Below are 24,311 nucleotides of genomic sequence, written 5' to 3'. Positions count from 1 at the left end.
ATTAGAAGTAGGCTTAAAAGATTGAGAGCACATCTGTGTCATACTCATCTTTATCTTCTGTATCTCCCATAGCACCTGGTACGTAATGGTGCTCATAAACTTGTAGACTGGGGAATAACTACAGGATTACACTTCTTCTATTCAAATACTAATCACCAGTATTTTTATCAGGTAGCTATAAATTGTTTTTTTCTCCTTCATTTTAACTACTTTGAAAAAATATAATCTGTTACCCACAGGAAACTACAGTGAAGCAGCTCCAGTCTCCACTACCGTTACCTACCACCCTACCTCTGCTTTCAGCAAGTATTGCATCAACAAAAACAGTCATAGCTAATCCTGTATTGTACTTAAAAAATCACATCCATGATATACTTTATACTATTGCTCAGATGAAAACACCACCTCATCCCAGTATTGAAGATGTGAAGGTAATGTAAATTTTATGATCATTTGCTATTGCATACACCGAGAAGGTAAATATGTTATACCTGTCTTCCAACTTGAACTTAGAGGAAATATTTTAAAGTGCTGTTCTGTGCCACCTACTCGCTCCTGATCAGTTCAAGACTGTTTGTCCAGTGAATGTAATTGAAAATTAAGTATTCTTCTTATTTCTGTAAAAGTTGTCTTCCTTTAAGACAGGTAAATACTCTTTTGGTAATAAAATTAATTCTCTAGATAATATTCTTGCCACTTAATATTCCTTTAGATCCTCCATCCCCCTTAGATGAACCATTAAGTTAGAAATGTGTGACTTATTTGCCTTCATGCCAACGTATTGTGAAAATACAAGTTCAAAGGGGTATCTTTGAGAGAACCATGGTTAATCAGAAGTAGTCTCAGAGAAAGAATTATTGTAAATATTTTCCTGATGATTGTGTTTGTTGTGCAGTAATTTGGGGCAGTCAGAGTTTTGGCAGAATTATTACCCCAGAATTAACCTACCCTCTATTTTGAAAAACTTAGAAATGGATAGATTCTGAGAAACCCTAGGGAGATTGGCAGGATCTGGAGAGTTATCAGACTTCCACTCTGCTAGCCTCTGTGTGTTTGTGCTGTGCTTTTGCCCGTTCCAGTGGCCGATGTCATTTCAGGTCCACAACATTTTTATTTTTTATTTCTTTTGTTGGAAAGGCATGTTTGATCTCTGGTTGTGCATTCTTCTGAAGGACCCAAGATTTTACTGGTCACATCAACCTATTAGAGACTTCTAATCCATAGCATAAATTAATCCATTTCAGTATTTTAGCAGAGATTACTTAAATTATTTCTTAGGTTAATATGGACATAGAGAAATGCATTAAATGCATATAAATTCTAAGTAACATTTCCAATTCCTAGAAATTTGGATAAGGCTTTCAAAGAAATTTGGATAAGGCTGAAACTTTTCTGAAGTTCTTTCAGATTTTAAGATGATTTTGAGTCTGAAGATGTTGATTCAATATGGCATTATTGGATGTGGTTTTTATATTATATTGATAATTTTTAAACTTTCTAAATTAAAAATTTAAGACTACACTATTCATAAGTACTAAGTACATTATTTGCTTCTGGAAAATCAGCCCTTTCATGAGTGATTGATATATTTTCTAACATTTAATTCATTCTTACTGGTAAGATCAAGTCTTTATTTTCATCAAGGGGAATTTCATAAGGCAAGTTAAATAAAGGCTCTGAAAAGTCTATACTTATTTTGGTTCTGCTTTTTTTGCATTACTTTTTAAGCTAGTTGTTAGCAAGCTAAATTAGCTTTGTTGTGGGCATGCATATAAAGTTGGGTGAGTCTTATTTTAAAAGGTTTAAAGTACAGTTAGCAGTCTTAGATAGGAGAATCTAGTCGTATGATATTGCGTTTCCTGGGTATTTTCTGATTTTTAAGATATTATTATTGTGTAGAAATGTTAGTACAAAATGTAATTGTGGCTGTTTTGGTTTTAGGTGCACACACTTCATTCATTAGCAGCATCACTTTCTGCATCAATTTACCAAGCATTATGTGACAGTCATAGCTACAGGTAAAAAAAAAAAAAAAAAAATCACCGAAAATAGTATTAATACAGCAAAAATATTAAACTGTTCCAGAATTATATTAAGGTTCTATTTCCTAGGAACTGAAAAATCCTTAAATATGACTGCCATGTTTAATAGATGAGAGAGAATGAAAAGACCAATAATTATTTGTTTAGTTTAGCTGTCCTTTAGTAACAACAGAGACATATAGAAAATGACAAATAGTAAATGGAAATTATCACCATTTTTTTGTTTTCAAGAAGAGAAGTGTTCACTATCTAAAATAATTTATAAGATTAAGTTTTCTAATATTTTGCCTTAGGAAATATTTCTTTTAATATTGGATTAACCTCTATTTATTTAATTGATTTTAACTTGAAAGAGGAAGTACTTTTGAAAAATGAAAAGGTACATTCCTGACACTGAATTATTAAAATCAACTTTATTTACTCACTTACATAGAATATAAAAGTCTTTGCAAGTGAGATCAGAAGTAATGTTTTGAATTTTTTTAATGTCAAATTGCCTTCATCAGTGTATACTTTGCATTTTAATGACCAGGGCTGTGTAGGTAGTAAGAAATAGAATCCCTTGCAAAGATGACCCAGATATAAGTGAATTATGTCAATAAATGAAAAGCTTATAATACACATAGAATTACATTAAATTTATATTAAACATATGTCTAGCTTTTTTTCTTGTAAATTCAGTAGCCTTTTGAGGAAAGATTTGATATTACATAAGGAATACTCTCTTAAAATGGCCTGTATTCTGATTTTAGCCTTAGGAAGCCTAAGTATTCCACAGACTTAGAAATGTAAATAAGAAAAAAAAATCATTTGTTTAGTTGGTTGTGGTCATCTTAATGCTCAAATACAACTTGTTTGTTAGGAGTCCCTGGTTAAAATGGTGCCAAATGAGAATTCAAATAAATTTTTTTAAATGTGTATTTTCTAGTCCTTAGGCTATGATTAACTCTCAAGGGTATCAGCTTTACTTTTGCTTTTGTATTTTCTTCAACTCTACAAAGATGAGGGAAGTAAGTATTTAGGCACATTTTGGCTTTAGAATTAGGTATTTCTGAAATATGATTCTCCAGATTTTAGTTCATATTTTAAATCACGGTTAAGCTTTCACAACTTTGCAGAGGTAAGAAATGCAACACAATAGTGCCCTGAAACTTTCTAATTTATCCTAGTACCAACAGCAGTCTCCTTACCTCAGACTTTTGTAAAAAATAAAAATGAATGACTATAGAAAAGGTATTAAAGCATTAAGGGGCCTTTGGGAAAGATTAAATGTCATCTGCCCAACATAGCAAAATTTGGTATTTTGTTTAAAAAAAAAAATTAATAACAATTGTAACTGATTTCAAGAACTTCCTAAAATAAATTCTTATTAGAGTAGTGAATTGACTTTTAAGAATTTTTTTTGTTATAATTATCTAAAATAAATATGTATAAAGTGCAACTGCTTATTACTAACTCTGTTAGGATGATAAATAACTGGACCCTCATGTTTACTTTAGCAGTCAAACAGAAGGAAATCAGTTTACAGGAATGGCATATCAAGGACTTCTGTTAAGTGATCGTCGGAGACTAAGGACAGAAAGCATTGAAGAACACGCAACACCAAATTCTTCCCCTGCCCAGTGGCCTGGTGAGAATTTCAGTGTTTTCTTTCTTTTTTAAAATCAATTTGGCAATTCTTTTTTAAAAAGCTACCAACTGGTTTCCTGAATGTTGTTTTTTGTGGATTTGGTGGGTTTTTTGTTCTCCATGATGTTTTCTGCCGTGGATTAAGTACTTAAGTACTGTAATGTTGTCTGAAGACTCAGGAAGTTGAGCTTCAAAAGCTGCTGTGTTCACCAGCTAAGAAGGCAAGGTTTATCACCCTTCGTAAGGATGAGCACATTATCTTCCTTATCTTTGGAAATTCTGAGTTAGAGTCAGAGGGAACCACATCACAGAGGTATTCTCACAGATATATTAGAGAGAGTACAACTGTTCTCCAGTATAAGTTTATGTATTAGGACAAGAGTGACCATTCTGTGGCCCCTATGTCATACTGTCTGCCAGTTCTTTTCCTCCAGTTAGCTCTCATTCTCCACATTTTAAACCTTCCCCACTCTCTTAATAGCCTTTCCTGGTCGGCCATGTCATTTCATTTTTACTTGGTTTGCTTTGTAACTCTGAGTTTACATGTAATGATCATTGTGAAGTGGCAGGAGAAAGAAGTGACAAACTCCAGGTGTGTATTTAATATTCATTTATAGAAACATACTGTTTTCATTTTAGCTTTTTATTGAAATAATTTCAGATTTTATAAAAAGTTGCAAAAATAGTACAAAGGATTTCTCTATAACCTTCACACACAATTCCCCAAATGTTAACATTATACCATACTGCTTTATCATTCATTCCTTCTCTCTCACTCACTTTGTGTGTGTATATATTATATATATGTATTTTTTCTGAAATATGTGTAAGTTGCAAAAATGATGCCTTTTTAAATCTAATTATATCAGTCTTTCCTAAAAAACAGACATTCTCTTGCATAACCCTAGTGTTACCGGTGAGATGACAAGACCTCGGTTCTTGTCTTCTTAAAGGAAACATTTCAATCAAGACACAAAGTGCAGCAAAGCAAGCCAGAATTTATTGGCCGCAGCAAAAACACACTTAGGACAGTGAAACAAGGAAGGGCATGTAAGAAACAACAGGAGAACCTAGGCTGGGTTGCTTTGGCTCACTGAAAAGTCAGAGAAAAGGGGGCCTTGGAGGCAGATTCAGGGGATTAGCCTGGGACGAGCTGCTGCCACCCATTGCTCCCCTGGTTGCAAGTCTCATGGGGTCACTTAGAAAGAAGGGAATGGTATGGGCATGCTCCCCGGGGGCGGGGGGTAGTGCAGACTGCGTCCTTCACCCTGAGCATATTTCTCTCTTTCTTGCAGGTGGAAATCTTAGGGGATGTCTCAGGGGAGGGTCTCAATAGAATATTCATCAGCTTTTCCAGGGGTGCTCTTTCAGGGCCCTGGTCTCCACTGATTGGTCAGTGCCAGGGCAGGGGGTCATTAGTCAATGCAGCTGGTCCTGAGGCAGCCATGGTGCCACTTGTCTAGTTTTGCTGCTTTTCTGGGCCTGGAGCTAAAGTAAAATGAGGTCTGGATATTACCTTTAGGGAGGAAAAGGTCAGGGGGCTCTGAATGGCATACCAGTGATATGCTAGGGGAGGAAAGGTCACCCTGGAGGTGAGGTTCTTGTTTTCCCAGTTTTTCCCCTTGCTAGGCATCCAGGACTTTCTGCCCTGGTGACCTTCTGTAACTGGCCCATTGTCCTTGCTCTGCTCATCTCTGTTTAACTGCCTATAACATTAGCACAGTTATCAAATTCAGCATCTTAACATTGATGCAATACTGTAATCTATAGATTTTTTTTTGACATTTCACCTTTTATCCCACTAAATGTCCATGCAACATTTTAGTTGTAATTTCTCATGAGTTTCCTCTAATGTGAAGTAGTTCCTCATTTTTTCTTTGTCTCTCATGACTTTGACACTTTTGAAGAGAACTAGTCAATTATCTTTTTAGAATGTCCCTCAGTTTGTTTTTTTCTGATGTTTTCTTAATATTAGATTCAGGTTATGTATTTTTGACAGGGATACCACAAAAGAAATCTTGTACCCTTCTCAGTGCAAAATATCAAGGAGTGCATAATGTCAGTTGGTCCCCTACTGGTGCTATTCCCTTTGATCTCTTGGTCAGGTAGCTTCTTCCAGATTTCTCCTTTGTAAAGTTACTATTTTTTTTTCCTTTGCAATAAATAAGTATTTTTTGAAGAGAGAGTTTAGACTGTAAAATATCATACTTTTACCCATAAATTCTAGCATGTAGTGGTGAGTCTTGGTAGTGGTGAATCTTGGCTGAATCAGATATTGCTGTGGGGGTTACAAAATGGTGATTTTCTAAATCTGTCATTCTTTCTACTCATTTGTTGAAATGATGCTGAAATTGTATGATAAGGAAGAGCTTTCACTTCTCCCCTTTTTAATTATTTGCTCATTTCTTATACCAATATAGAATAAAGGAGTCTTATTTTTATAGGTTTTCAGCCATTCCTATCATTATTTATTTTGTTGCTCAAATTATGGAAATATGTATTTCTTATAATAGAGGTACATAATTTTGGTTAAATTGCAAATTTGGAATTTTTTTTCTTCTGGAGCTTTATGTTGATACACTTTTTATGACATTATATATCCTTACAGGTGTGAGCTCACTTATTAACCTCTTGAGTTCAGCACAAGATGAAGACCAGCCAAAATTGAACATTTTGTTGTGTGAAGCTGTTGTGGCTGTTTACTTAAGTTTATTGATACATGCTCTTGCCACAAATTCCTCCAATGAATTGTTTCGACTTGCAGCCCACCCGTTAAATAATCGAATGTGGGCTGCTGTTTTTGGAGGGGGTGTAAAACTTGTTGTGAAACCTCAAAGACAATCAGAAAGTATTTCAGGTAAGATTAACGTATGTAAATGTAAATAATTACCAGTGTTAAAGTAAAAGGTTTTTTAACACTTTAAGAATTTCTATTTTGAAAATTGATGATTAAAGTGTAATCGCTCTTGTTGGGACAGTAAATAACGAAATTCATGTTAGAATAAGAAATATACAGTAATTTCAGTTGAACAAGTTTTGACAGCAGGACATATCTGAGGATAGAAAGCAGCAGAGGAAAGGTAAAGGTAAGTGAGGGGACGACGTTAGGGAACGAGCCATGGGAAGGGGTAGTTTTAATTAGAGGACTTTTTTTAAAATCTTTTATTCAGTTATAGTTGATGTACAATGTTATATTAACTTCAGGTCTACAGCCCAATGATTAGACATTTATATAACTTACAAGACCTCACCTTGATAAATCTAGTACCCATCTGACACCATATGTAGTTATTGCAATATTATTTTTTATTACAATATTGACAGTATTCCTTATGCTGTACTTTACACTCCCATGATTATTCTGTAACTACCAATTTGTACTTCTTAAATCCCCTTAGCTTTGAGAAAGAAGATTTCAATAAATCTTTGTGATCTTTTTTTAAAAAAATATTTTTTATTGATTTTTAGAGGGAGAGGGAGAGAGAGAGTGAAACATCTGCTCCCTCCTGCACGCCCCCCACCAGGGATCAAGCCCACAACCCAGGCATGTGCCCTGACTGGGAATCAAACCAGCAACCTTTTGGTGCACTGGATGACACCCAACCAAGCACACTGGCCAGGCCTAAATCCTCGTAATCTTTATAGACCATACCAGCAGCTGGCTTCAGATTAAATTTATGGTCTTAATCTGAACAGAATAGCTGTTCTGCTCATTACTAGGTTTATTTATCCCACTTTGTGTCTGTGTATGTGTGTAGTTTTTCCCCTTATGGACTAGAGTATATTCACTTTTTAAGATGGTAGGATATAGTGGGATGTAGACTAATGCCAATAGGAAAGGTTTCCATCTTGGTGCTGAAACAGATATCTTAATTCATCCTTAGAAATGGTCATATTATGGGTGAGCAATCAGTGGCACAGTTTAAATGGTACAGGTTCTAACCTGTGTCCTTACTTCCCAAGGGGATTTAAATGAATAGACTGCTGTGTAAGTCAAAGTAAGGGAGGAGATCTCACCAACTCCCATTGTTCCTACTCCCATTATATGTGGATGACTCTTAATCTTTATCTTTTTACCTAGTTGTAGTGTACTTTAAAGTTTTCCCCAAAAATCATTTCTCTTCCTGAATTTTCTATTATTTTTTATGATAATTCATTCATCAAGTTATCCACGCTTAAAATCTCTGAGTATGCATTCATATTTACATTTACTTAACACCTACTGTCTGCCAGGCAGTGTTCTAGACTCTGGAGATATGGAGTGAACAAAACAGACAAGTATCTTACCTTCATGAAGCTTGCATTTAGTGGAGGTAAAATTAACAAATAATATTTCAGGTTCTGATAAGAACTCTGATAAAAATTAAGCAGAGTAAGTGGATAGTGATAAGGGAATGGGGGTGAGGGCAGTTTAGTTAGGGTAGTGAGAAGACACATTTCTGATTAGGAAGCATTTGAGCCAAGTCTTAGGGAAGTCAGTGATCACACCAAGCAGAGCATTCCAGGATGGAGCAGTGAGGGCGAAAGTCTTGAGACAGGACTGAATTTGGCCTTTTCTAGGAACCACAAAGGAGGCCAGAATGGCTATCATGGGTGGGGGGGCGGGGTGTTCAGAGATGAAGTAAGGTAAGTTGCTGGGGGCAAGGTCATTTAGGGTTTCGTGGATCATGATATGGACTTCAGTTGTTCTTCTAAAGATAGGAAACTACTGGAGGTTTTAGGCATAGGAGTGACATAATATAATTTAGGTTTTCAAAAGACTCTAGCTGCTGTGTGGAGAATAGACTGGGCAATAAGAATAAAAGTAGGGAGCACAGGTGGGAGACTATTGTTATAGTCTACTTAAAAGATAACAGTGGGTTACTATCAAGAATAAATGGATTTTATAATTTTACAACATATGTAAATCAGACAGACCATCATGCTATACACCTTACACTTTTATAGTGATGCATGTCAATTGTTTCAGTAAAACTGGAAAAAGACTGGCAATACAATTGTTGGCAAGTATGTTTAGCAACTGGAACTCTCATATATTATTGGTGGGAATGTAAAATGTCCAACTACTTCGGAAAACAATTTGAAAGTTTTTTATAAATTTATCATGTCATGCACTTATCCAACGATTCCACTTTTATTTACATAGAAGAAATGAAACCTTAAAATCACACTGTCTTATAAATAAATTTTTATACAGCTTTATTCATAATAGCTCTAAACTGGAATTAACCCAAATGTCAGTCATCAAGGGACTGGGTTTAAAAAAAAGGATATAGCAAACTGTGGTCACATATATAATGGGGTGTTCCTCAGCCATAAAAAGGAATGAAGACCTGTACATGATACAGCCAGCATGAACTTCAGAAATATTATGCTGAGTGGAAGAAGCCAGACACAGAAGTCACATATTATAGGATTCCATTTATATGAAATATCCAGAATAGGTAATCCATAGAGACAGAAAGCAGGTTAGCGGTTGCCATGGGCTGGAGAGAGGGAGGAATGGAGGGTGACTGGTTAATGGGTATGTGGTTTTCATGTGGGGCGATGAGAATGCTTTGGAATTAGAGGTGGTGGTTGTATAACAATGTGAGTGTACTAAATGCCATTGAATTACACATTTTTAAATAGTTACTTTTATGTAAATTTCACCTCTGTTAGAAGAAGCTAAAGTTTAGTTTAGGCAGAATGAAAAGCGGTCATATTCTGGATATAATGTGGCGTTATTGCTGATTGTTGATGAATTATGTGGGGTGTGGGAGAAAGGAGTTGAGATGGAATTGTCATTCTCTGTGGCAGGGACCTTTGGGAGTGGAGTGGATTGAATTCTACTTTCTGGTTCTCCTATATCCAATGAGTTCCTGAAGCCTTTTGATATTTCTTTTATATATTCCTTGTATCTAACACTTGTTCTCAGTCTCTACCACCCTCAGTACTAATTCAGGTCCTTCTTGTGTTGCCCTGGTCCATAGTCCCCTCTAATTGGTCCAGCAAACCGTATCTCCCCATATGACTAGCTGGAGATGTTTTTGTGAGATTGCCCATAGGATGAGCTTCCAGGCTCATATCCACAAGCTAGTCCTGGCCTAACTCTAGACTGTCGTTATTGCCCTTCCTGATGCCTGTCTGGCAGAAGCAGTTTACTCCTTATTTACCCAAACCTTTGGTCGTTTGTTTCTGTTTTCCCTTTCTCTCTTCACACTGAGCCTCTGCCTTTCTTCAAGGCATGCTTTACATCCTACATGTGCAGTGAATCTTTCTTGAACACCATAGCCAGAAACAGTCGCTTCAGCGCTCTCCTTACAACTTACTGAGTATACCATTTACTTAGTGCACTTTAATCTTTATTCTGCATAGCACGAAGGCTGATTCATGGCAAGATGACCCTTTCTTCTGCATCCTCATCTCTGCCGTGATGGCTGGAACACGGAGTAACTAGGAAAGTTTAGAAACACTAAACTCTTTAGATACAAGTAAGCAATTTAGTCTGAACTAAAACGTGGCAAAAGTGGAATGAAGAGAAAGCTTAACTCATTGAATTCATAATGGAAAAGAAATGCTTATTTTCCCCCTCTTTTTATTCAGCACCTTCTGTTCCTTCTGAAGACATAGATAAACACCGGAGGAGATTCAACATGCGAATGCTGGTCCCCGGAAGGCCTGTAAAAGATGCCACCCCACCACCAGTGCCTGCAGAAAGACCATCTTACAAAGAAAAATTTATTCCTCCTGAACTTAGTATGTGGGACTATTTTGTTGCAAAGGTAAGGAGTGTGAGGAATGCAGGTTTTAAGTGTGTCTGTTTTGTTAACTCTTGTACATGCATCACATAGGAATGACGGGGCAGCTTCTGAACTGAATTTCCGTAGCTTAGACATTTAATCTCTCAAGTCCAGAAACTGAATAGTCCTTCAGGGATGATCAGATACTTGAGGATGGTTAGATACTTGATATGGATAAGATAAGCTAAAATCATATGGAATTCAGGTATAAACCAGAAAGAAGTCAGTTTATTAACATGTAGTCAGCATCATCATTTTCTAGTGCCTGGAATACTTGTATCTACCATGTAGGTTACCTTCACCTGATTTTCATAGTCCCCTTGGTCAGCATGGAACTAGAGCAGGAGGAGATATTTAGGGGTTTTATTGTTACCTATCCAAAGTCTGACACTTCGAAAGGCCAAAACTCAAAATGGTAGAGTTTAGGGAAAGGTTTATTGACGGAAAAGGTGCCAGCCAAGGAGATGGGACCTTAATCCTCAAATCCTTCTTAAGAAAGTACAGAGTTCAGGGGTTTTTTTTTATGTTAAGGGAAGGGAGAATGGGAGAGACTGTTTTTGTAAAATCTCAAGCCTCAAGCAGAATTTCTGATGATTAGCTTGTCTAAAGCGGGAGCTATTAGCCTGAAGGCCATGGGAGCAGCAGGCCCAAACAAGATGGAGCCAGAGAGACTGCGCATTTCACCCGTTCCCATGTCAGGCCGTGGTGTAGCCCCATGACCCATCTCTGGTTCTCCAAAGTAGAGGCACCATCTCTGGGGATCAGAGTCCTCATGGGGACTAGATCCATTATAGTTCCATTAGTACCATGTTGGGTGCATCACTTGCTTTTCAGCACTTTGCTTTTACGAGCTCATCACCTTCTCTTAATATTTCCCTCTTTATGTGTGTTAACCTTGTCGTCACCTTGCTCTGGGTGCACAAGAAGAAATACATCTCCCGTTATGCCTCCTCCCAATGTTAAGTTAGGATAAAGATAGCCCACTTGTATATTTAAAACTAACTTTACCTTTTATTGCAGCCTTTTCTCCCTTTGTCCGATAGTGGTGTTATCTATGATTCTGATGAAAGCATTCATAGTGAGGAAGAAGATGATGATGATTTTTTTTCAGGCACACGAATACAGGAGCACCAAGATCCAAATTCCTATAGGTAAACACGGCTTTTCTCTTTTTCTTTTTGCCTTTTCTTTTGTAGAAAATCCTTATAGTACTAATTTTAAGTAACACTATTACATACTTATACAAGAACTGACTTATGTTTTCAGGTTAGGAATTTTGTACCTTTGAAGTAAAGTTTCAAACAGTACAGTATTTCTTTCACATCCACTTTTAGATAGATTATATACAGAGTGCAAACAGAAACATTTTTAGTGAGGGAAAAATACATAATTTATTGTTATTAGAACTTAATAGAATTTATTGATGTCCTATCAGATTCCATGTGACTGTGATAAATCTTTTTTATCAGGTAATTTCCAAATAGTACAAGTGTAATATATTTTCGCATCTCTCTTGTTTTCAAAGACTACAAAGTTGACTTTTTAAAATAGTAAGTTCTTAGAAAAAAAACAGCTTTTTTTCCTGTGGGGGGCTGACTGGGCAAAACAATCAACAGGGATCATTACTATGCTTCTCATGATTTTATTTTTCAATTAAGGATAATTTTTTTTGTCCCCCTTGAACAGCTGGGCTCTTCTGCATTTGGCAATGGTAAAGCTAATACTTCACAATGTCAAGAATTTCTTTCCCTTTGCTGGATTGGAATTCTCTGGTAAGTTTGGAATTTAAAAATTAATGTTAATAAATACAATAAATTACCATCAAGTTTTGTTTTTGTTTTTTAAAAAAAATGTTTTTACTGATTTCCAAGAGAGGAAGGGGAGGGGGGAGAGAGAAACATCAATGATGAGAGTCATTAACACCCCCACTGGAGATCAAGCCTGCAACCTGGGCATGGGCCTGTCTGGGAATCGAACCATGCCCTCCTGGTTCATAGGCCAATGCTCAACCACTGAGCCACACCAGCCAGGCACCATCAAGTTTTTCCTTTACAAATCCATATGAAAGAGCATTTGGTGATGGTTACAATAAAATAATAATAATAATAATAATAATAATAATAATACTGCATTGGAGATTTAAGAAGTCTTGTTTATTTTAGGCTCCAGTCTATGGTTTAAAATACATAGCAACAATTACTGTCTCCCTAGAAGGTTGAAAGATAAAGCAAAAAAAGACTGGGAAGCCAGACATTTTTTCAGCTCATTTTAAAGAGCTGGCTTTCTGTTTTGTTGAAAGCATTAAGAATCCAAATCGCACCCTCGCTGGTGTGGCGTAGTTGGTTGGGCTTTACCCCACCCCGAAAGGGTTGCTGGTTTGATTCCTGGTCAGGGCATGTGTCCAGTTGTGGGTTTGATCCCCAGTAGGGGGTGTGCTGGAGGCAGCCAATCGATGTTTCACTCTCACATCTCTCCCTCTCCTTTAAAAAAAAAAAATTAATAAAAAAATCTTTAAAAAAAATCCAAATGGCAATTAGGTTAATATTTTCAGATTTATTTGTATTTTCATAAGTTTTGGCTGTAAATTCAGATTTGATAAATGTGTGGATAATGATCAACATTTTTTATCAAAATAAAATGACATATTCTATCACTTTTTAGAGTTGCCTGTAACATCACCATTAGGTATTGCTGTGATTAAAAACTTGGAGAATTGGGAACACATCTTGCAAGAGAAAATGGATCAGTTTGAAGGTCCACCCCCTAACTATATCAACACATATCCAAGTGACCTTTCAGCAGGAGCTGGACCAGCTATTCTTCGAAATAAAGCAATGCTAGAACCTGAAAATACTCCGTTCAGGTAAGAATGCTTTTTAATGCTGATGAGAATGTAGCTTGGTTTAATCTTTCTGGAAGACAGTTTGGCAAAATATGCCAGTAGATTTCAAAACATTCATGACGTTGAACCTGCAATCCTATTTCTAGCAGTATACATTAAGGAAACATAAGAAATCCTGGTGGAAAATTATTTTCCCCAGTAATACCTATAATTCAGTAGACATTACTTTTATATTCAGGGGAAAACCTTACTGGTTTTTTTTTTAAAGAACTCTTACAGAAATTCTTTGAGAAAATCTACATATGCAAACAAGATGCTACTTACCTTTTGTCAGCAATTTAACAGTTAACACACTGCGCTTTGTAGATGTTTCGATAATGAAACTTTCATCCGGGCCCCTGTCATGTACAGCACGCTTTTTCCCCTGAAGCAGCTGGCCAGGATTCAGAGTATTGCTCATAAGCTTGAAGAGCAGGGCTTTTTAGCTGGTTGGGATGTTAGAAATGAAATGTATGACTTTATCTTCATTGGTGATATGCTTTTAACCAACAGAACCAACCTAATGTGTAATTTAAAAGAATAAGAGATTTATTTGACTCTCAGCTCAATCTATTCATTCAGAGAACTTGTAATTAGAGAATTGGTAGATTTTTAGAAGAACTAAAAATTAAAAATGAAATTGTAAAATTTTGTTAAGCTTAATGGTGTATCTTCTTTGCCATAGATAATGGAGGTTTTTAAAAAATGTGTCTGCAAATATGAAACACATTTTCTGTAGACTGAAAGAGTATGTTGATTGTTTTAATAGATCCCGGGATTCTGCTGCACTTCCAGTCAAACGACTTTGGCATTTCCTTGTTAAACAAGAAGTCCTTCAAGAGACATTTATTAGATATATTTTCACTAAGAAAAGAAAGCAGAGTGAGGTATTTTGAAAAAATTTTTTTTGTTATAATTTTTGTTTTCTTTAAACATTTCTAATGAAGTCCATGCTTGATGTATTTTGAAATTTCCTTTTTGGTTGGAGCTTACTATCTTTCATACATCATGGGTAATAGTTTACCACACTGCAATGAATTTTTTTAAGGTTAAAAACTTACAATTTTTATTTCATAATAATGAAACAACATAGGACCCTTGATAAATCATGTATACTCAAGTGAAATTTGTTGCTTCCTTTATATTTGCCATTGGGCTTTTACTTGTAATAAGCATTGTGATGGATGGTTTTGGGGAATTCAATATATATATGAGTGTACTCTGTATTAGGATTCTCTGAATATCATTTAATGGAAAATACAATATAGCCCTTTAAAAGCATTTTATTATTAGCATTTAGAAATGAACAGGATAAACTTTAGAAGCAACAAATTCAGGATAATTTTGTGTGAGAGAGTACATGACAGAAACACCAAATTCAAGACCAAGGAAGATGGCTTTTACAAAGTGAGGCAGAGGTTCTGCATCACACAGTGATTTTTAACCTAAATATACATTAGTAATATAACACCACTCAGGATTTAAGAAGACTCGGGAATTTGGGAGTCTGGTGCTATAGAACTAAAATGATCTCTTCCTCATAAAATGAGGGGTACACAGATCTTTTATATGAGCATTTCAGTTTATTTGGCCACTTAATGAAATCATGGGCAGTTTGGATTGTGTTCTCAGGATAGTGTGTCAGATGTGATTAAAGATTTGGCAAACAAAATTTGTGAGAAAAGAACGATGAATTATATTTCACTTAGGAAAGTGAAAACCGAGAGGGATAGTCTACATGATTCACTTTCCCAAGGTAAATAGAGAACTGCTTCTCTGTTTCCTCCTAATACCTAGGACAGCAGAACCTACTGAGCTAGCTAGTCACCCTTGTATCTCGGTGGTAAATTGTGGTCAGCCCTTGTGAATACTCATTTATTTTCTCTCTGGATTTAAAAATTGTGTAGTTAAATGAGGATTTGGGGGATTGAACTATAGAGATTCTTATAAGCTTTTTTGATAACAAAAACACCCTGATGATATTGGAAATTATTGATATAGGATTTGTTAGGGGAATCACAGAGCCAAATTCATTTCCTCTTTCATTTAATCCAGTTTACGCCATTTCCTAGTGATTGCTGATTCCAAATGTCGTAAGATACAGAAATCGAGGGAATAGATTTAAAATCAAAGATACTTGTTTAATTAGGGCTTATTCACAGAAAGTCAGTTCACTGAAGGATCAATATTCTGTGTATTTAGTTCTTCGAATTACTAATCATAATGACTTATTGAAAAGATGCCTTAACTATTCATAAGGTCTGTAGCAGTTTGATTCAGTTGGATTGTCTGAGCCTCAGAGTCCTGAGGGAATCCAGGTGTCGAGGTTGTTTGGACCCTCAGACTCTTGTCTTGCCCTTCAGGTTCTGTTCTCTCCTCTTGGGTTTCCCTCTTCCTTAACTAAGGCTCTCCCTCTCCCCACTCTTTATCTTCCCTTCTTTACCCCCCTTAGTTCCCATGCCCTTGGGATCAGCAGCCAAGCTGTGTATTCGCTGCTATTTTTCTACCAGCCTAAGGACTCCATGGACAGGGAGGTAGGGCAGAGATAAATAAAAACATTTCTTAAAATGCTGTGTAAGCATTGGTTGGCTCTAGGGAAGAGAAGTACATGGCTGGGAGTTTGGATGGGAGGAAGAATTTTTATCATGTACCCTTTTGTACCTTTTGAATTTTAAATTGTTGAATGGAATCCTGTCCAGTGCTGTAGAATAGAATTTTCTGTGACAATGGAAATTTATATCTGTTCTGTACAATGTAGTAGTCACCAGCCACAAATGGTTATTGAGCAGTTGAAATGTGGCTAGTGTGACTGAGGGACTGAAGTTTTAATTGTGTTTACTTTAAATTTTAGTAGCCACATATGATTAGTGGCCACTGTATTGAATAGCATAGATCTGCTGAAAAGTTGTTTTCATTAGGGAAAAAAATGTTAAAGCTGTTAAGACAAAATATAAACTGGTCACTAAGTTCAGAAGTATGCAACATTATTAAGACTACCCACCTACTCGCCCTGGCCCCTGTAGCTCAGTTGGTTGGACCCTCATCCCCCACACCAAAAGGCTGCAGATTCAGTCCCGTTAGGTGGAGGCCAGGGTGAGGGTGGGAGGTTGTTGATATTCTCTCTCATATCCATGTGTTTCTCTCTCCTCTCTCTCCTCTCTCCAAAAAAATCAATGACAATATATTCTCCAAACAAGCTACCCATCTACTAAGAGAGTTGTATCTTTTTACATCATTAAATAGGATTTTAGTAATAAATAAATTTGGTAAATTTGTGAATTAGTAAAATTTGCAAACTAATCCTAAAAGTGCTAAAGTGTTGGCTAATTAAAAAATGACTTAATAAAAGTAAAATTCTGAGAAATGCTGAAATTTGAGATGTATTCATATGGAAGTTTTACTCATTGGCTATATTAAAGATGGGTATTCCATAAGACAGGTTTTTGTGAAATTGATAAATGTGGCAAACTCAGCTACTTGATTACAAGCAAATGGGTTGTTCCACAGTTTGGCCCTGGCACATGTTTACCATCCCTTCACTGTCAGCTGCAGCAGCCCCCAAGCAGCCGCTAGGGCAGGGGGCAGAGGATTTGGCCCTCTTGGCTTTAAGTGAAACAGCCACTTCAGGAGTTATTGCTCTGGTCAACCCTTCAAAGGTTTCCCCAGCTGAGCAGAAGTATCACTTCTGACTGTAGCCATTCCTAATGACCCTGTCAGCAACCAAGAGCAAGTTATTGTGTGATTCTTTCCTGTGCCTCATTTTATCTAACATTTACTTACGAGGAGAAAAGTCATATGATTAAGTAAATGTTTGATGTGAATTCTAATCCTTGACTATTTCTTCATGGATGTATTCCTTATGAGTAAAATAATTATCAGTACTTTTAATCTGTGTTTAGGAATAAGTATTTTTAATTTGTATGTGAAAGAAACCCTACAGGATAGGAATGTATGTATTATAGAATGCATCTGTTTGTACAAGTAGGTTTTATTTTTAGAGATTATAGTTTAAGTTAGAACTTTAAGTTACATAACTGATATACAGATAACTAGTTTTTATTTTGAAGCAGCTTTTACATATATAATAGTCACATTAACTTTAATTTTGCCTGACTTGCTTTGTGTCATATTTATCTGATTACATCACATTTTACTCAGTTTAATTTCATGATTTTTTGCTTTTAAAAGGAAACCTTGCAAATTCATTTCTACCATCTTTAAGTGATGGAGCGCCCATTTCCGTTTGAGATTTTTCATTCTCTCTATAATTTTGTTTCATGCATGTTTTGTGTTTGTGACGGTGTGGTGGTATTTAGTCTGTAGAAGAACATGTGGAGCAGGTCAAACAAAACTCCGTAGCAGAAGATTGCCACATCAAGGTAGTATTCCAAGCTCTCGTATTTAGCTCATTCTTTAAAGTTCAGGAAGCTAATGCCTCATCTCTAATACTAACCATGGCCTGCCCAGCTGGCTAACTAGTCAGAGTCCCCGTTGCTCCCATACTCCTCAGCGCTATACGTAGGAGAAGGTGCTGCACTATGCAGCCTGCTCTTCCTGCCGTCCTGTTCCTTCTCACTTCAGTCACTTTTTCCAGTCTGTTCTGACACATGATTATCTTTCTTCTTGTTCTGCCTCCTTTCCTTCCCATCACCTTTGACCCTAGGCCACTGCACCTTCCTCTTATCAATCTCCTCATTCCTTTCTATGTTTCTTTCCAACTTCTTATTCCTGCCTCACCACCTTTATTTTAAAAATGTTTCGTTTCTTATGTGACTCCTTTGTCTATGTCTTTTCTCCTCCACTGACGCCTCTTACGTATACGCATTCTTACTACAGCATCTTTGCACTTTTTTGGAAGAGGTAAGAGACACATCACTGTCATAAATACTAGTGAAAACTGTGCTGGCTATCTTTTATCAGTTAATATTTTATAATCAGAATGGAAATATTTATAATTGGGGTGATTACAGGTCATCAGAGAATTGCAGCTAATTCCAAAGCTAATTTTCAACACTAAAATTACTGGTCCCTTTTTACGTGCTGCTGCTGGGGCTACACTTTCTTCTTATCCTTCCTTTAATGTGGGGGATGCAGATCTCTAGTGGAGCTGCAACAACTGAAATTGCCAACAAATGTTTTTGTAGGTTGAAGCTGATCTGGGCTATCCAGGTGGAAAGGCAAAAATCATTCATAAGGAATCAGACATGATTATGGCATTTTCCATTAACAAGGTAAAAGCTTCAGTCATTATAAAGAATTTACTTTTTAGTGAAATTGCTTAAATTATTGACTCCGCCTTTGCTTTACAGGCAAACTATAATGAAATTGTTTTGGCTTCAACACATGATGTACAAGAACTCGATGTTACTTCTCTGCTGGCCTGTCAGTCATACATGTGGATTGGAGAAGAATATGATAGAGAATCCAAAAGGTTTGATCGTCTTATGTAGTCAATTTTAATGTAGTAAAATTGTAACCTTTAATTTAAAGGTTACATGGTTATGTTCATGATTTTAATTAATCTTGAAAAGTACATTTTTTTCTCTCTTCATTTGGGTAGGAGACAAACATAATTGGTTCAGCTGCCAGTAAAAGGCACTACATCGATAAGCAAATTACTCACACTTGTGCCATCAGACCTGAACTGTTCATGGTGTCTGAGTCAGAATAATTCCCAGTACCAAAGTCTAATGCTGACAATTGCCGCTTTGACATTTAACCCCAAAGAAATGTCAGGAATTATACAATATTCAGTAAATTCAGTTGAGTAATTTCCAGTGTTTCTTATTTTGTTATAAGCATACCTTTTTTATAGATAAAAATATAGACAGCTTTACTTTCCCATAAAGCTATGGACACTGCACCAGGTGTTTTGTAACACTTGCCTTTATGGGGTTTCTCCTCCACGTTTGCCCTCCCTCTTGCTTTTCTCCAGACTCTTGAAAATTTTATATGCTTGGGAATGGTGCCATGCTAACCTCTCTCCCTTATTCTGCTGAACTTTCCATTTTGTCAGTATATAACTAAGCTTCAATATTACACTTCAGGGTAGATATAACCATATAATGTGATATAGTCCATCATAAAAATTACTTTAACATTTTTATGTGATAATTAGTACCTTTAAGAAACCTTTAAACTCAAATTTCTTTAAAATGTATGAATTTGATACATGGGTTAGCTGTACTTGAAGAGAACATATAGTCATTTTCTATATGTGATAAAAAGAAAATCCCTATTAAATACTTCAAAACAAACATGTGTTCCAACTTTTGCAGCAAAAAAATTACTACTGAATAACATTCAACTAAATTTATACTTTGCCTGAAGGAAAAGTTAACCAGTAAGAACATTGGTTATGATTAGGACACATACTTAAGTTTTTCTCATGGATATTTATTCACTTTTAAAACATAAAGACTGTCCTATGTGTATATAAGAAGTTCTGTAATTGGGATTTACACAATAACACATTTTTTTCACAGTTCAGATGATATTGATTATCGTGGTTCCACTACAACTCTTTATCAACCCAGTACATCAGCCTATTCAGCAAATCAGGTGCATCCACTTTCATCTCTGCCGTGGCTGGGCAGTGGACAGACTAGCACGGGAGCTAGTGTGGTATGTTATTTACTGTTAGGTATGGGTTCTGGATATGGACTCCCTCAAAATAAATCTATGTCACTTTGACCTAGGAATGATCCTAAAGGTTAGGGGCAATGACCAGCCAGTAGACCGTAATAATACCTAACATACTGTGAGTTCCTGTGTCAGGGGCATGATTTTTCTCAAAACAACCCTAAGTGGTGGGTGCTATTATAATCCCTCATTATCATTTTATAGATGAGCAAATTGAGAGGCAGAAAATGGTAAAGCAGAGTCAAAGAGAAATTCATATCTGTGTGTGTGAAAAGTGCATCAGTAACGTTGTTAGTCACTGCAGGGAAGGGGTCCCATTCTCATGCTCTGCTATAAAGACTCTGGGATACTCCTCATTGTCCTCAAGGAGGGGCACTTGGAGGGGAGTTCAGACAAGTGTCATATGTTAAACAGTTCAGAAAATCCACTATAGGGTTTATTTCAGTAATTAGCCAGTTGTAAAAGAATGTTATCAGAATTAGAGTTAGCCTGAATCATATCCCTCCTCACCTCTTCTGTTAGGTACAAAATAAATTCATTTTAATCTTCTTTTAAAGCTTATGAAAAGGAATCTAAATAATGTTAAGAGAATGACCTCACACCCAGTCCATCAATACTGTAAGTATTTTATCCAAAATTTGTAAACAGCCTCTATCATTTTGAAGTTCATAGGATGGAAAATATTGGAACTTTCTTTAGCTCATTTCTTATTTTCTGCATTTCCTTTTGTGTTTCAGATCTCACAGGTGCTCAGGATGGCAGTGTACGAATGTTTGAATGGACACGACCTCAGCAACTTGTTTGTTTCCGCCAAGCCGGCAATGCAAGAGTTACCAGATTATATTTTAATTCTCAAGGCAACAAGGTTAGTTCTTGGGCGTTACTGCTAACCTCGACTGAAAATAATTGTGGATATTCATGAGTAAATAGTAAAACTACATCTAAAAGCAAATTCAGTGACCCTGTCTTTCAACTGAGCAGGTAGTTAGTTGGTACCTGTTTATATAGCCCCTCGTCTCCCAATAACAGCATAAGTCCACAAAATTCTGTATGGATTAATTGTCCACTTAAAGATACTAAATATTCTGTGAAGATAAAGAACTCTTGAGTGCAGTGGTGGTGCCTACAAGCACATTCAAGCACTGAGGGAACCCTTCCAGCTTCTTAATTGTACTGCAGAAGATTGGAGAAAAACCATAAAATAGGTGTGGGAATGTAAATTTAAAAGGGGGCAGGCCCTGGCTGGGTGGCTCAGTTGGTTGGAGCATCATCCCATACACCAGAAAGTTGTGGGTTTGATTATTGGTCAGCACACATGCCCAGGTTGTGGGTTCAGTTCCAAGTCAGGGTGCATATGGGAAGTAACCAATCGATGTTTCTCTCTCAAATCAATAAACATATCCTTGAGTGAGAATTTAGAAGAAAGAAAAAAAAAGGTGGCAGGATGTTTATAGTACTTGGACTGCCTTGGGAACTGCAGCAACAGAAACATAGGTGTGGGCATAATGTTAGTTGAGAGTGGCTAAGTGACTGCTTTCCATCAGTGTTTTCACCTTTGATGTGGATGCTAAGAAGCTGTGCTTAATATTTATGCCTTTCTTACAGTGTGGTGTTGCAGATGGAGAGGGTTTTCTGAGCATCTGGCAAGTAAACCAAACTGCAGCGAATCCTAAACCTTACATGGTGAGTATCATTTTTAATGATAGAATTTTGTAGTGATTGATTCTAAATACTTACATTAAGAATCAAACAGGTTCTGTGTACAGTTGGCCCTTGGTATCTGTGAGGGATTGGTTCTAGGTCCTCCTCGGATACCAAAATCTGTGGATGTTCAAATCCCTTATGTAAAATGGCATAGTATTTGCATATAACCTGCACACATCCTATGTACTTTAAGTTACTTATAATGCCTTATACAATCTAAGTGCTATGTAAATAGTTGTTATACTACATTGTTTAGGGGATCATGACAAGGAAACATGTGCCTGATCAGTACTGATGCAGCTGTCTCTGGCCTAACTATATCCACATGTCAGCAACAGTGTAACATTTAAATATACACACACACACATACATATATTTGATCTGCAAATATGGAGGGCCAACTGTATTCCAGCTTTCTCCAGAATTTTGTTTACTAGATTATAAAATAACCAATCCCAATAGGCCACTTTATTAATCCAACTCATATTAACACTTGGTGATACAGACAAGCATATTTTCACTGGGTGGAGGTGAGGCAGGAGGAGAGGTGGAAGATGATGCTATCCTAGGCAGAACTTCTGGCTTCGTATATTTTGATTTTATAAAGTGTCTTGAACCTCCAGGGTTTGGATAGATTCCCAAATATTATTAAATTTTCTTTCCTAGACTATACATATGTTCTTATGTATATGAAATATTTCTCTTAAATTGGTACACTATAGACTGTATCATAAAGTCTTTACGTAATGGAAGTGACCTTGAAAAGGTCAAGTGATCCTTGACCTTCAGTCAGATCTATATCATGATAATTTCAAACAGAAAAATGTCTTTTATTCCCGGTCCTCACCTCCAAACTTCTACTCAGCCAGCTTATCCAATAAGAAAAGTTCTGCCTGGCTCAGTAAGTGGTTTCCCACGGTGCTAGAATGTCCTTAGGAGCTGTTCGGGACAGTCTTAAACCTCTGGGTTATTTGATCTTGTTCTAAGTGCCAAAGCTCTTCACCTGGAGGGGAGGGCAGGGAGCACAGAGGTGGTATGGAAGGTGGATAGTTTCTAAGTTAATTTGACTTAGGTCCTTCCTGTTTTAGTCTGATACTAGATGAGTATGTAAGAGTTTTCCTCCTTGGGTGGTTATTATATTATTTAAAGTTATTAAGTATATTTGAGGTCATTAGCACTAAAATTGTTCAATTGGGCCTGTACTTAACCAAGCCATTTAATTATGTGAAGTTCATGTACTTGGTATCTTATTCCTTTGTTATGTATTCTAAAAAAAAAAATAGAACCTTAATTCCATGTTACCACCCCTTTCTAGTTTTAAAAAGTTATTGGGCATTAGCCAAACAATATGCAAATGACTGCTAACCTCTTCACTATCACTTATTCTTTATTCTAGACTGTTTTAAAAAACTGTTCTTAGCTCATGCATATAGTGTATTATCAGCAGAACTGTGTGTTTCCCTTGCACTTTGTTTCCCATAGAGTTGGCAGTGCCACAGTAAAGCCACAAGTGACTTTGCATTTATTACCTCTTCAAGCCTAGTTGCCACATCTGGACAGTCCAATGACAACAGGTGGGTTGACAGAAGCAAAATAAACAAACAATTTTTTAGGCAGATAGGTATTCTTGGAGGCTTTTCTCACCCCAGAAATACAAAAGCTTTCTTTGTTACATAATTCTTAAGAGTATTTCTTTACCAAAGAGAAAAACAAAAATTACTCCTAATTTAGTCTGTCAGTAAGCATGTGTAATTAACATAAAGCTACCCAGTCATTTCTTTGTATTGCTGTTAATACTGTCATTTTCTTGAGAACTAAAAAGCATTTGACACTGTAGCCTTCATTCTTAACATTTTCTTTGACCTTACACTGTTTTCATTGACAACACATGCCCGTGAATAACTTTTCATTTCCCTGCCGCGGTTCCCCCTGAAGGCATAGAAACATCCCTTCTACTTAGGAAATCTGTCTCAGTTTCCCTGGAGTGGTAATGGGAAAGAGCTGGGGCTGGGGATGAGATGGGGCAGAGACAGGAGGACCATGTGAGACAACTGTGTACTGTAGTGTGGAAAGGATACTCTTAGAACAGATGTAGCCCCAGTCCCGGCCTCTCTCATTCTAGTTGAGAATCACTGCTTCATAAATGGGAGTGAACAAAAAAGATAAGATTCAATAAGATATCTGATTTGAAGACAATTTGCCCCTAGACTCAGAACAATTGCTCACGATGCATTTTTGTTTCTTTATAAGAAATGTGTGCCTCTGGGACACTTTGATATCACCTGGAAACAGCCTCATTCATGGTGAGTTAAGGTCTAAGACTTTTGATACACTCCGAAGGAATGCTTTCCTGGTTTAATGTAACCCGTGAATCCAGTCAGTGTTTTATTACATGGGTTCACGGAGGAGAAATACTTAGAATAAAATTCTGAAAGTTAACTAGGATATCTGGCTCCCTTGCTGAGGTAAATATGTATGGGCATAGAAACCCAGCTAGCCTAGAGTCCTCTGTAGTTTGTCCCCTCGTCAGAAAAGACGGTGTGGAGAGCAGTGTTACTGACAGGCTGTGTGAGGAATTAGTTGCAAAGTGTTCATTGAGCTCAACAGAAATGAGATCCTATTTTAAAGAAT

At 36.6% G+C, this 24,311-nt stretch overlaps 1 protein-coding gene across 4 annotated transcripts in view; it reads left to right on the top strand.

The window, feature by feature from the left end:
- DMXL2 (Dmx like 2) overlaps positions 1-24,311 on the top strand; it is a 130,573-nt gene that overhangs the window by 103,117 nt on the left and 3,145 nt on the right. The window contains exons 25-42 of one of the 4 annotated variants that reach the window (XM_081116939.1): positions 240-431; positions 1,942-2,018; positions 3,545-3,672; positions 6,280-6,528; positions 10,257-10,435; positions 11,474-11,604; positions 12,140-12,225; positions 13,115-13,316; positions 14,104-14,221; positions 17,651-17,713; positions 18,479-18,565; positions 18,644-18,765; positions 19,820-19,958; positions 20,534-20,594; positions 20,714-20,841; positions 21,582-21,659; positions 23,163-23,254; positions 23,931-23,983. In XM_081116939.1, coding sequence (XP_080973065.1) covers positions 240-431; positions 1,942-2,018; positions 3,545-3,672; positions 6,280-6,528; positions 10,257-10,435; positions 11,474-11,604; positions 12,140-12,225; positions 13,115-13,316; positions 14,104-14,221; positions 17,651-17,713; positions 18,479-18,565; positions 18,644-18,765; positions 19,820-19,958; positions 20,534-20,594; positions 20,714-20,841; positions 21,582-21,659; positions 23,163-23,254; positions 23,931-23,983 — 2,185 coding nt within the window. Of the gene's footprint in view, positions 1-239; positions 432-1,941; positions 2,019-3,541; positions 3,673-6,279; positions 6,529-10,256; positions 10,436-11,473; positions 11,605-12,139; positions 12,226-13,114; positions 13,317-14,103; positions 14,222-17,650; positions 17,714-18,478; positions 18,566-18,643; positions 18,766-19,819; positions 19,959-20,533; positions 20,595-20,713; positions 20,842-21,581; positions 21,660-23,162; positions 23,255-23,930; positions 23,984-24,311 lie in introns of all 4 variants that reach the window. The other 3 variants (XM_081116938.1, XM_081116941.1, XM_081116940.1) reach the window with 3 other exon arrangements.

The sequence above is a fragment of the Miniopterus schreibersii genome, assembly GCF_964146895.1.
Source record: "Miniopterus schreibersii genome assembly, chromosome: 1".
NCBI classification, from domain to species: domain Eukaryota; kingdom Metazoa; phylum Chordata; class Mammalia; order Chiroptera; family Miniopteridae; genus Miniopterus; species Miniopterus schreibersii.
The sequence above is the reverse complement of the archived record's forward strand: the minus strand, read 5'-3'. Positions and strand labels throughout refer to the sequence as shown.